This window comes from Euleptes europaea, chromosome 15, assembly GCF_029931775.1.
Source record: "Euleptes europaea isolate rEulEur1 chromosome 15, rEulEur1.hap1, whole genome shotgun sequence".
NCBI classification, from domain to species: Eukaryota; Metazoa; Chordata; class Lepidosauria; order Squamata; family Sphaerodactylidae; genus Euleptes; species Euleptes europaea.
The window spans coordinates 9,063,209-9,077,417 of NC_079326.1; the positions used below are offsets into that span (position 1 = coordinate 9,063,209).

Here is a 14,209-nt window from a genome sequence, read left to right on the forward strand (position 1 = left end):
ACAGAGATTAATAGAATCCTTAAATATTGTTGTGGTGGTGGTGGTGATTACTTTATTTCTCAGGTGCCAATTATAAGTAGAGACCATTTTTTTTACATATAGTTAAGCCATATAAATTTTTGTGACAGTTCTTTTTAAATTAAATCAGTCAACATTTTGAAGCAAGAAAGATGTTACCAGCTTAACACTGTAGGTCAATTTTATCTCAACTGTCAAAATAAACCTGCATGAAGAGATTGATCATGGGATTATTCCCAGGGCCTATAATGCCTCAAGGCAGCATTTTGTACAAGAAAGCCATAGTTCTTTTTGGTATGTGCAGAGTGAGGACACTTGTTAAGAGCAGCTCCAGCGGGTAAAAAAATACAAGGACTTTATTGTGGCTCACTGTAAGCTATTATTCCAATAGAAAATGGCGTTTGATAACAGTGCCGTGTCAGTTGAAATTATAAAGATTTCTCTAATAAGTCTTAAAAGTCATCTGTTGCGCTATTACCTTTTATTTGGACTGCTAATCTGTCACAAGGTATCATTCTAGTTTTGATTCAGGACCATCTTCTCTGCAACGTTTAACCCCTCAATCTGAAGAAAAAAAATATTTATGGTCTTTTGTTCGAAAATAATATACTCAAATACTTGAGTGTTAGATCAACTGTTCTTAGGGCTGGTGAAAATACTGTGGTTTGTATTTTATACCATGTTTACAACTACAAAGGGCACTTCTATCGTCAGAAGGAGGGGGAGAAGAATTTTGCAAGTTTCCCCTTCCCACAGGGGGACTCAATAGACTGCAGCAGAAGGGAGAAGTAGGAAAGTGCTTCTCAGCAAGTAGGTCTCATTGAATATAAACCAATAATGCCGAATACTACTGTATTGTATACATAAAAGCATGTGCTTTATTTGTATAGTGTAGTGACAATATTGTGGACGCATTAATCAGTTTTGATTGATGTGTCTGCAGTGGAATTTGAGTTGATAAATATTTGGCACACACTTTTAATAGCCACAAATTGCATTTATAGATAAAAACCATTAGCTGCTTTGCTCATTTGTTGTTTGAATTTGAGGCCTGTGGAACTAGGCACTGAACTAGCAAGGATAACATTTGTTCCCCAATTAAGTATTTTTAGCTCAGAGAGATCCAGGATAAACTTTCCTGCTCTAGTTCTTATTCCTGTCTTAGAATAGCCATATCAGATCATCATATATTTATAGGTAAGGTACCTGAGAACCTAATAGGATTGCCTTGTTCACCAATGAAATTTTTCCAACTTGCAGTCCTCTTGCCCAACATAATTAAGAATACCAGTCATATATTGGGTTGGATCCAAGACATGTGCGCAATCTGGCTTTTCTTCTCTCTCCCAGTGTAGCTTTTCTTCCCTCTCCACTCCTGAAGATCGCTAGCTTCACTGGAATGTTCTATAATGTGGTACAGTAGTTGGCTGCTGAAGAAAACTGATAATTGGCAACACCCCTCTGTACATGGGCAGAAATGCCTTTTACTCACACAAGGACATCTTAGATCCTTTGACTCTGTAGAGTAAAACTAAACAAGTATGTTGGTTCTTGTAGGTTATCCGGGCTGTGTAACCGTGGTCTTGGAATTTTCTTTCCTGACGTTTCGCCAGCAACTGTGGCAGGCATCTTCAGAGTAGTAACACTGAAGGACAGTGTCTCCAGAGACACTGTCCTTCAGTGTTACTACTCTGAAAATGCCTGCCACAGTTGCTGGCGAAACGTCAGGAAAGAAAATTCCAAGACCACGGTTACACAGCCCGGATAACCTACAAGAACCAATGAACTCTGACCGTGAAAGCCTTCGACAATATTTTAAACAAGTATGGTTAATCAGGACGAGTTTATTAGGTGAAATAAAAAACCATACAATAAGAATATAATAAAGATATGAATAACATTAGCCAAATCATATTGCCAGTTCATATTTGGATAAGATGTTCGTTCTGTCCTAATAGCAAAAACATACAAGTCAAATTTTTGAAATATTGCATCACAATTTTGGTGCATTAAAGTATACCACATTATATCTCTGTATAAAAGTCACCAGTAGTTAGGGAGTTTTGTTAGACCTCATGGTCAGGTGGTTCTGGGAAGCCAGTAATTGTCCAGACATTTGTACGGTCAGATTGATTTTGAAATCCAGTCCCAGTAAACTTCTTCAGACAAAATAAACTGAGTTGCAGGGAACATTAAAGAATCTGATCCAATACACATTGGGTACGCATACTCCCCCCACAGTCTGTCTGTCTGGAATCAAATTTGAATAACACATCAGTACTAATATTTGTCAGTGTTTGTTGGAGACAGGCCAGTATGGCTGTTTAGATTTCTTTAGCATACATGGTTTAGAAATGACAATATGAGACTTGCAAGAAAACCAAAAGGAGACTGATCTGAGCAAACCAAATGGAAAAATATCAGAGTGCTAAGGACTAAAGCATGATGTAGTTGACTGTTGAAACATTTATATGCTATATAAAATAACCAAAATAACTATAAAAGTATCAAATCAAGTTCTCCATATTCTATCAAATCAAGTTCTCCATATTCAATACACAAAGTGTGATGAATATATAAAAATCCAGTGGGTTACATGATATATTTCTGTATAAGAAGGACCTCTAGTGCAAAACAAGCTCCTGTATCTTCTTGAGTGTTGTCATGTCTATGTTTATTTATTGAATTAGACAGGTGTGTGAGCTATATGAAGGACTTTATGGTTGTGTTAAATCTTGATACGTTTTTGCATTGTTTTGCTATGTATATATTTAGATAATATGCTGATGTTTCAGTAGTAGACCACATTGTGACTTACTTCTTTCCACTTCAGTGTTTTGAAATTTTATGAAGTGTTTATGAAAAATGCATGTGCTGAATTCAAAGGTGATCTTAATTTTGTTTGATCTGTTGTGCTGTGTTTACCCTTTCTTTAAGGTACCAATATTTTTTGCAAATTAAGCAAGACATTCTTTCTGGAAGGTAAGATTTGTTAGCCATGAGGCCTGTGTATCTTTTGAGACAGCTATTTATGTAAATATTGTGGTTGCATTGCTGGATTTTTGCATCCTGTATGTACAGGCTGCACATATCGTTCCTGATACAGAATCGGGAAGTAACTATGTGCACAATGCCTTACAAGTTGTTGGTATCTTTAGCTGGAAGGTACTGAAATCAGCATACTCTGTCTCCCCCCACCCCCGTTCCCACAGGGAGAGATGAGAGTAGATTCAGTCCTCTCATCCTTCCTAAATAGGCAGCTAGGTATGTCAAAGTTGACAATGTCAAACATCTGTTGGCAACCTGGAAGCTTCCAAAGTATGTGTAGCTTTGCACCTATGGCAGTAGAGTAGCATCCAAATCCTGAAACTTGTAATATAAAAAAATCTTTATATATTTGTATGCTCTTAAATGGAAATCTGTCCACTTGATGATTCAGCTGTTGTTAGCCAACGTGATGCAAATAAATTAGAAAAAAACAGATGCTTTTGAAGATTACTGCCATTTAAGTGTTTTACTTTTCATCTTTTAATAGATTGCCTTGCCCTTACAATACTGCTGCACTTTTGGCTTCCTATGCTGTTCAGTGTAAGTACTGTTTCTAACAGATTAAAATTTTAAATGTACTTAAATTAAAAAATGTATTTTAGTAATTTCCTAACTCGGCCTCAGCCAGGGATTGAGGACAGGGATTGAGGTGGGTTAAAAATCTAACTAAAAAATTAAACTTTTAGGTATGTCAGCTGTAGGAAAAAATGTAGAGTTTTTAATGGTGTTTTATTGCTTTTATTATTTTTCTGCTGTTTTGTTATCTATTTAGTATTATCAATTCAAATCGATGTAAAGTGTAGAACAACTTATCAAATTCAAAATATATGGCAGTGTAGTTTGTTGCTAGAATTTTTAATATCAGTTAAAAATATACCCAAGTTAAAAATATACCAGTTAAAAATATACCTATACCCAAGGCATAGATCTCAAAATGTGATTGACAATGTAAATATTGAACTTTCTAAGTGTGATATTTTTGTTAGAATGGTTTTACTTTAACTGTGTTCAAGTTACTATCTGTTTGAATGCTATTATTGTGAATGACATACACTGTGCCTGCATGTAAGAACAACACATTTCATACACTGTTTTTGCCTAATAGGCAGTTTAACAACTCTCATGTTTCTTAGCCCTTCTTTTCTGTTCCAACTCAAAAATGAATTCGAGACAGTGAACAAGTGCGTACATTTTTCTTTAAAGAATTATGTGTACTTTTGATTTGTCTGTGAAAAGAGACTGCTTTTGCTCTGTGGCAACTGCTTTCAGTTATGCAGAGCAGGCAAAGAACTATGGGAGAACACAACTGAGAAATACTACTCTGTTGTTTTACTGAGCATGATGAGCCATGTGAGAAAGGTATCGCTGATTATTAATAAAGTACCACTAGCACAGAAGACTCCAGAACTAAGGATGCAGTTCTAAGCCTACTTAGTAGGGAATAAGTCCAGTTGAGCTCATTGGGTTTTATTTCTGAGCATACATGTTTAGGATTGCACCATAAAGCACTTATGCTGCAAGAACTAATTTAAGAACAGGTAAGAGAAGATCACATGTAGATCAGTCTTTCTTTGAAGTTCTCTCTACCGTAGCTGCCACACCCAAAGAAGCTGGTGGCTTTTAAAACTGAACTAGAGCTTGCTTTCTTGGGAATGGAGTCTGCTGTATTTCGAAGGAAATTAGTTATATAAGTAGTGCTTTTACTATTGTGGATTTCAGTGATCACTCGTGACACTGTACAAAAGTACCTAATTTTGCTTATTATCATTCACATGAACACAATACTCAAACGTTAACACCATACTCTGGTTTCTCTTCAGATCGTATAACACCAGGGTACTTTGTTGTCAGAGTATTAAATACACTAATATAGCTAACACCAAGGAGACTGAGGTTGCAGGTCCTGTACATACTTAGCTAGAGTAAGTAAAGTTGTGGGACTCTCCAACAAACAAGCATTTGTTTGAGCAATATGTAAATTAAAGTACTCTGGCATTAAGGTTTGCACAAGCACAGCCCTCAAACAGCAGTAAACAGCATTAGAAACTTTTGTTAGGTTTTTTATTCCATTTAATATTTTTAGAAAGATTTGGAGGAAAAGTTTATTTTTCTGTCTTGTTGTTTGACATGGACAGGAAAAGTGTTCAAATTGGGATGTTGCTGAACAGACTGGTTTTTATTTTTTTAGCTGAGCTGGGAGATTACAACCTTTCAGAGAACTTCCCAGGCTACCTCTCAGACTACTCATTCATCCCTGGCCAGCCACAAGACTTTGAAAAAGAAGTTGCCAAACTACATCAACAGCATATGTAAGGGTTAATGTAAAGCTTAAATCATTAAAGTTACAATCTTGCAAACTGTGTTACCTCCATGTATCTAGTAGGTGTTTGGACAGCTGCCCTCATGCCACCCCCCCCAAAAAAAAACCCATGCTCAAAGGATATAAAAAGCACTTTATGATATTGTCTTAGGATTTGCTTATTCAGAGAAAAAAATTGTGTGTAGGTAGGTCTTGGTCACACCTAAGGTAGCTCTCTGGATTATACCTGTTACTGCTTGTTTATCTTATTCAGTTCTTTTGAAGAAATTGTTCTTTTAAAATCCTCCATGTACTGCTGCAGGAAGAAGTACCGTATTTTTTGCTCCATAAGACTCACTTTTTTCCTCCTCAAAAGTGAGGGGAAACGTCTGTGCGTCTTATGGAGTGAATGTGTGTGAATCCGGCCCCGGGGAGAAGGGCAAAGCTGCCTAGGCAGCGCAGAGCAGTTTAACCTCCCCCTGCGCTTCCCGGTCCCGAGGCTTAGCTGTTGGGCGGGACCCGCCCAACAGCTGAGCCTCGGACCGGGAAGCGCGGGGGGAGGGGGGAGGTTAAACTGCTCTGCGCTGCCTGGGCATGCTCCTCCATGCTGCCATCCCAGGCAGCTCAGAGCAGTTTAAATACCCCCCCGCCCGGCTTCCAGGGACTCCCTGGAAGCCGGGTGGGGGGGGTCTTGAAAGTGCTCTGTGCTGCCTGGGATGGCAGCGCGGAGGAGTTTAAAGACCCCCCCCCGCCGGGCTTCCAGGGAGTCCCTAGAAGTCGGGTGGGGGGGTGCCTGGGATGGCAGCGTGGAGAACTTTCAAGACCCCCCGCCCGGCTTCCAGGGACTCTGCTTTAAAGCCTCCTCTAAAAACTTGTTTTCCTTCTTTAAAAACTAGGTGCGTCTTATGGTCAGGTGCATCTTATGGAGCGAAAAATACACTAGTCATATAATACAGGTTGGGCATCCCTTATCCAGAATGCTTGGGACCAGACGTGTTCTGTATTTTGGATTTTTCTATATTTTGGAATATTTTGGCATATTTGCATATATAAAATAAGATATCTTGGGGATGGGATCCAGGTCTAAACACAAAATTTATTTGTTTTATATATACTTTATACACATAGCCTGAATGTCATTTTTTGTGTACATTGACCCATCAGAAAGCAAAGATGAGAGAGGCTTGGCACACTGCTGAGGGCCTGTGAGTAATGTCTGCGAGTCACCTCAGAACGTCTGTTTTTTGTGTCGTTTCAGTTTTTGGATGTCTGGCTAAGGGATACTACACCTCTAGTACTAATATTGAACACATATTTATCCTGGAATACCTGCCATCATTGTGTATTAAGTGAGGCATCTGAAAAGTACACTGGTGCAATTGTGCTTGTGTTTAGAATTCTGCAGTTTCATTCTCCTGAGGCAGACCCGCTGTTGCAGAGCTTCTAACACCAGAACTTTGTGCAACTAGATAACTAATTGGATAACCGAGGGACACCATTTAATGAGTTCTTTTTACCTCTGTTATTATGGAATTCTATGAACTAATATGCAAAATGTGTTTGGAAATAAGTGTAATTATTTTATGCATTTTTGTGATTTGCCTGTTTTTATCATTATAGAGGTTTGTCTCCTGCTGAGGCAGAATTTAGTTATCTCAACACAGCCAGAACCTTAGAACTCTATGGTGTTGAATTGCACTATGCAAGGGTAAGTTTTAACAGATGAGTACTGATTATGGAAAAAAATAACTCATGGCATTGTCTATATGAATATCTTCACCTTCTGTAAAACTGATTGTTACATGTATGTATCCAGTACAGTACAGTCCAAGACAGCTCAGAACAGTAAAATAATTCTGTTGAAAATAGAATTTTACACAGTGTAAAAGTGCTCAGACTCAATAGCAACAAATGAAGTAAAAAAAATCAGGGTAAACCAAGAACAAGGGATAGTAACAAATAACTAAGCCTGTTTAATTAACCTAAAGCCAGGTGAAACACAGTCTCTTAATGGCAACAAAAATTGTTCCAGATGAATCTATTAGGTAACGCTGTTCCACAGACATGGGGCCATCATGGAAAAGGCTTTCCCCCGTTGTCACCTGCCTCAGCTCTGTTGAAAGAGACCTGGAGGAGGGTCTCTGATGGTGATCTTAAAGGGACAACACGTCCTTCAGGTACTATGGTCCCAGATCGTTTCGAACTTCATGGGTCAAGACAAGCCCATTTGATTTTATTCAGAAGCATACTGGAAAAAAATTTAGGTATTGAAAAACACTAATAATGTTATCATCATGGCATGTTTTTATTAATACCCTGGCTGTGGCATTTTGAGCCAGTTGCAGTTTCAGAGGCTTTCAAAGACACATTGAATGCAGATAATTTCTCTCCATAGCGAGAGGCGCTTTGAGTTGCAGATGCATCTTAAAAATACATAGATGACTGGCTCTCAAAGCATCCCCAGGTAGTGAAACTGATATTTAGGAAGAGTCTACCCTGTTCAGAACAAACCATAACTACTATTCAGGGTAGAAGGACACTTCACTAACTCTTTCATCTGATCTAGCTTTAATTCCTAGCTCCAGCTTCTGTTCAGCACATCCACCACCGCATCTGATTCATTTGAAAAGTCATAGAAGAACTGGGGATCATTATCATGCTGTGGGTGCCTCACTTCAGATCTCTACAGGAGTGCCAGCAGTTTCATGTAAATGTTAAAAGTTTGAGGGGACAAAATGAAATGTTGTATCACCCTGTAGCACAGTTGCCATGAGCCAGAGCTGAATCTCCCAGCACTGTCTTCTGAAATCTATGCTCTACCAGAGCAGGATGCCTCCGACTTGATTAGGCAATCCTGAAGAATACCATGGTTGATGGTGTCAAAAAGCCACCGATAGATCTAGGAGCATCACTATCTAGTGCTCCCTCTGTTTCTTTCCTAATATGTCAGTGTGGCCAAGGCAGTTTTGGTGCCAAGAATGGGGAAAAAATGCCAAACACTAGATTCCAAAATATAAACGTGATGTGTTGGTAATAAGAATATCTCACAAAAGGACTTAAGCCTGTCAATGTCCCTTCTAGACTATTATTTTCCGTGCAGATTTTCAGTCAATGAAACCATGGACAAGCTGGTTAGCAAATAACTGTGTTAAATATGCCATAAAATCTGGTCAGTGCTTTTCTGTGATTAACTGGAAAGAAGAAAATGTTGATTTTAAATAGTTTTGTTTCTTCCAGCTGAGAAAATAAATTGATTTTTTAAAAGCAGAAATTAAACCTTAAATGAATTGGAATCGTGATAGGACGCGAAATGAGTTTTGTCTCAAATGTAGAAATGTCTTCTGAAATCCACATCTATTAAAAAGCTGACTTTTTATTTAAAAAAATGGGAGAAGTCCTTGCACTGTGAAATTTCAGAACAAGAGTGGTATACAATATTTGCATCCAGTCCAGCAAAAGTACTAAGTATGGTGTTATAGAAAACTGTTACGAAATAATATATTGTATTAGGCCCCAGATAAACTGAATAAGATGTACCTAGTTACAGAATATAAACGCTGTGTGGATCCATCTTTGCCAACTTTGAGCATATGTGGTGGTCGTGTCTGCAAATTAAGACCTTTTGGATAAAAATAGTTACAGAAGTGAAATTATGCACCTCATATAGATTGCATTTTACCCCAAAGGGACTCCTGCTCGGTTTATTGAAAGATTAAATCCCTTTAGTGCATAGGACTCTAATTCATGGTTATAAATAATACTTTAGAATTAATGTTCCAAGTATTCCAATTCTCAGACAACTATAGAGTTGCCCTTTCTGCCTCTCCTCTGTTCTACCCTGTGTGTGGAAGATTCTGTGGCCATTTAAACACATTACCTTATCCATGAATATTAAATCTGCTAGAAAATACATATTCATTGTTCAGCATAAAACTAATCTGTGTTTAAATACGCATGGTAACTCCCTGTTCAGAAGTTGTGTCTGTGCCCAATAAGGATGTGCGTGAGGGGAGAAGTTCAGAAGGAAACAGAGGCGCCGAGTAATGTCCTGATAGTCCATTAGATCCTCATTTTAAGTTATTAACGATAGTCCATTAAATCCTCATTTTAAGTTATTTGTTATTTTAACAAATTTAACATTTAAATTCAATATTGAAGTTATTAAGTTATTTTAAGTGATCAGAGATAGTTTTATAGCAAAGGTGAGATCCTCAGATGGGGCTCTGCTGTAGTTTTGGTTAACAATTCATTTCAGATTCAGTGGCAGTGTTCTGGTCTATCTGTCTTCCTCTTCATAGATATGTGAAGTATGGCTTCACTTTGGACTGCAAGGAGATGGCAGAAGGCCCCTGAGTATGTTGGAAGATAAGTGGAGGGAGGAGTAGAGTGAAGTGGCAGGCTGGGGCAGTTGGGAAACCAGTGTTTCCTTACTCAGGGCTCTTACAACTGCCAGAGGCTCATCTGGGAGACATCTTACAGCCTTACTTGCAAGATTAACACATGTAAGTGATTGGTGAATATATGTGTTCATCTTTTTTCCTTCTTTTTTTTGTAGGATCAAAGTAACAATGAAATTTTGATTGGAGTAATGTCGGGAGGCATACTAATATATAAGAACAGGGTACGAATTAACACCTTTCTATGGTAAGGACCCACTTAAGGGAAACCACTTTGTGGTCATTGCAAGTGTTCATCATTAAAATATCCCATTCAGATGTATCTTTTGATGATTCCTGTTAGTTCTCTTTTAAAAAGAGATTGAGTACTTTTTTTCCCTTCAGAATTGTCATATGTCTCATATAAATTATAGATGATGTCTGTTTCACTTTTATCCTATCCTTCCTCTAAGGAGCTGGGGATGGGACGTTTTGTTTTCCACCCTCTCTTACCAACACAACAACCCTGAGAATGAGTTTAGGTTGTGAAAGAGTGACTGGTCCAATGCTGACCATTGAGTTTTATGAGTAGAATATTGAACCCAGGTATTCCTTGCACTAATCAAGCGATCTTAACGACTATACCACACAGATTTGTTTCAGTTCAAAAAAAAGTATGGGCAGCCTTTTGCTTGTGCATTGGTAATATCCTGTCACCCCTTCTCACTGTGGTCCCTTTTCACATTTACGCCTCCCCACCCAAAAGTGAAGACATACAGAATGGGAAGCTGCAATTAAAGGGCAATTGAGAGAATAAAGGAACCCCCTTCCTTTGTGTAAGCAGAAATGCCTCTGCTTCCTAGGACTCTCCTTGGATCCAAGTCAATTATTTTGTCACACATTCAGCAGACAGAATGGACCCTTGTTTATTCACCGACAGCGTTCCTTCTGCTCTGAGGGACAAGGGCATCTTGCAGCTCGGGTTATTCGCGCCCACTGCTAGGGGAGGCAGGACTAATTTTTAACTTCCTGTCTCCTAGGGCGGGAATAGCCCCAACTTCCAGTTTACCAACTAACCGGCTACTAGAGACAGGAGAGAAAAACATATAACCATAACATTGGATAACAGTAACAACAGTTAATTGAATGGTAGTTTGAAGGTGATAACAAGTACAGAGACTGAAAGTTGTAATGAAGAAAGGATGAGTAGGTGAAAGTAGTTTCCTACGTCCTTATCACTCTGACCTACATATGTGTGGAAATTCTTTCCCCCAAACGAGTGCCACCCTGTTCAAATTCTGTTTCGGGTGGGCAAGATGCCCTTGTCCCTCAGAGTGGAAGGAACCTTCTTGGTGAGTAAACAAGGGTCCGTTCCCACTCTGAGTGAAAGGGCATCTTGTAGTTCAGGACATCCAAGAGCTAGGTCCTGGGTGGGAAGAACTTGTCTAGTCTTTTATAATATGTTGTAGTACTTTTCTGCCAAAGGTGGCATCCTTTGAGGCAATGGTATTAATTTGGTAATGCCTCACGAAGGTGGACCAGGTGGCCGCTTTACAAATCTCGTCAATGGATGCCTGATTGTTATATGCTGCTGTGGTGGCAGCACTGTGGGCCGTTATGCCCACGGGAACAGTAAGCTTGGCTGCTGTGTAGGCTTCTGCAATGCATTGTTTGACCAGTCGACTTAGTGACTGGCGAGACAATTTGTTACCCTGATTGGGAGCCGATAGAGATATAAAAAGTGCCTCTGACTTTCTGAAGTCAGCTGTACGTTGTATGTACGTGCCAATGGCCCTGCGCACGTCTAGAGTATGCCACTCCTTTTGTTTTGGAGTGACAGGATTGGCGGAGAAGGAGGGGAGATGAAGTTCCTGTTGACGATGGAACAGAGAATTTACTTTGGGAATACTGACGATGGAACGGAGAATTTACTTTGGGAATAAAGGTGGGGTCTGGGCGCAGGACCACCTTGTCCTGATGAAATATGCAAAGGTCTTTGCGTACAGATAGCGCTCCTGTCTCTGATATCCTCCTGGCTGAAGTGATGACCATTAGGAATAGCACCTTCATGGATAGGAAACGAAGAGGGACCTCTATTAGAGGTTTGAAAGGTGGCTTGGTTAGGGCTGTCAGCACTACGTTGAGTCTCCAAGTTGGGAATCTGTGTACTATGGGGGATTAGTCTGGGTTGACCCCCTTTAAGAAGGCTTTCACTTTGGATGTTCTGATAAAGAGAACCCATCTATGGAGGTGATGACCATGGATATGGCCGCCACTTGATTTCATAGTGTGGCTGGTTGTAGTTTTTGTTTCACCCCATCGTGTAGAAAGGCCAGTAGGTGAGGAAGGTCTATGAATAGTGGATCCTGATGTTTCTTGCGAAACCATCTGACAAAGGCTTTCCAGGTATAATCGTAGATCCTCCTGGTGGATGGCTTCCTGGCCTGCAGAATAGTGTCGATCACCTCTTGGCTCAAGCCTATGGTCACTAGTTGATGCCGCTTAATGGCCAAGCGGTTAGTCTGAACCATCTCGGATTGGGATGCTGGACAGGTCCCTGTTGTAACAGGTTGGGGAGAAAGGGGAGTTGCCATGGTCTTTGGGTCGACATAGCTGTTAGGGCTGCGTACCATGGCCGTCTCAGCCAGTCTGGTGCAATAAGGATCACGGTCGGTCTCTCTGACCGTAACTTTCTGATGATCCTTGGTAGGATGGGGAGGGGCAAAAAGGCATATAGGGTTCCCAGAGGCCAATGAGATGTCAGGGCATCCGTCTTTTCCACTTGGGGATGGTAAAAGCGGGAATAGAAGCGAGGAAGCTTGTGATTCTGAATGGAGGCAAATAGGTCCACTTGTAGCGTGCCGAATCTGTTCGTCAGCATTTTGAACGCTTGTGGGCACAGGGTCCTCTCCCTCGTCGATGGTGCGCCGACTGAGCCAGTCTGCCTGGATGTTCTGGATGCCCTGGATGTGTTCGGCCTGTAGCACCAGGAGATTTCTTTATGCCCAAAGAAGTATCTTTTGGGCTTCTCGGTGTAGAGTCGTGGATCTGGACCCACCTTGCTTGTTGAGGTGGGGATGTGTATGGGGATGTGGAGGTATGCCTCTTGCAGATCTACGGAAGTCATGTAGGTATTGTGTTGTTGGGCCTCTAGTATGGAAGAGAGGGTCTCCCATCCTGAACCGCCAGGCCTGTACATACCTGTTGAGGTATTTCAGGTCCAGGATGGACCTCCAGTCCCCGTTCTTCTTGGAGACTGTGAAGAATATTGAGTACACACCAGCATAGTGTTCGTTCGGTGGTATGGCCTCTACAGCTCCAATCTGCAAGAGGTGTGTTATGGCCTCCACAGTGCGTGCATGTTTGGCACGTGATCGAGAGGTTGGGGACTGTATGAAACGATCTCGTGGGATGGACTTCAGTTCTATGAGGTATCCTTCCTTTATTATTTGAAGTACCCAGGCATCCGTCTGGGTAACTTCCCACAGCCGAAAAAATTGCTGCAGCCTTCCTCCCACAGGTGCAGACCCAACGTCACTGCTTCTCTGGCTTGGGGAATTTATCCCATTTGTTCCCCTGGAAATGCTGTTGTTGGTGGAAGGGGCATGAGAAGCGTCCTGGGCAGCGAAAGGACTGACGATTGCCAGACCAGGAGGGTCGCCTTTGATCCTGTCTGGAACGTGACAGGGTATGGGAAGTGCGAAAGGGCTGGTGAAAGCTTTTTGTCTCCTTTCTATAAGGTTTAGGCATAATGTGCTGCTTATCTTTCACATCCATCATCCGCTTATCTAAACGATTGCCAAATAGTTTACCAGCCTGTAAGGGGTGGGCCAATAGTAGGGCTTTGGATTTGAATTCAACCGGCCAGGCCCTTAGCCAAAGGCCCTTGTGGATAGCCACATTGGCCACCACTGATCTGGCCGAGAAGGAGATGGCATCCAGGGAGGCATTGGCTAAAAAGGATGAAGCCTTAAGGATGCTATCCAAACCCTCTACTACTTTGCTGTCCGCGCCCTCTAGGAGCTTGGAGAGCTCTTGGTCCAGGTGATGGCTGCCCTGGCTATGATGGCTGCTGTGGTGTTAGCCTGGAGGGTGAGGATGGAGGCTTCATGCACTTTTTGTGACAGAAACTCCATTTTGCGGTCCAACTGGTTTCTAATGGACCCCGCACCATCCTCAGCTACGAAGTCAGAGGATTGTAGTACTGCCACAGGGGCATCCACTACTGGTAGCTGGAAGAAATCTCTGGCCGGAGATGACATGAGTTTTTGGTTCTTCCATTGTCTCGGCCTCCTCTGTGAGGTCTAAGGCTATCAGTGCTTTAGATAAGAGATCCTGGAAATCATTGGCTAGAAAGAGCTTAGGCTGGCTTTCTGCCTCTAGGTGGCCCTCTTAGAATCATAGAGTTGGAAGGGACCACCAGGGTCATCTAGTCCAAACCCCTGCACAATGCAGGAAATTAACAACT

General features: G+C 41.1%; 1 protein-coding gene across 1 annotated transcript in view; it reads left to right on the forward strand.

Annotated features, from left to right (window-relative positions):
- PTPN4 (protein tyrosine phosphatase non-receptor type 4) overlaps positions 1 to 14,209 on the forward strand; it is a 136,046-nt gene that overhangs the window by 52,190 nt on the left and 69,647 nt on the right. The window contains exons 6-10 of the mRNA XM_056861377.1: positions 2,956 to 3,000; positions 3,554 to 3,606; positions 5,255 to 5,375; positions 6,986 to 7,073; positions 9,921 to 10,009. Coding sequence (XP_056717355.1) covers positions 2,956 to 3,000; positions 3,554 to 3,606; positions 5,255 to 5,375; positions 6,986 to 7,073; positions 9,921 to 10,009 — 396 coding nt within the window. The remainder of the gene's footprint in view (positions 1 to 2,955; positions 3,001 to 3,553; positions 3,607 to 5,254; positions 5,376 to 6,985; positions 7,074 to 9,920; positions 10,010 to 14,209) is intronic.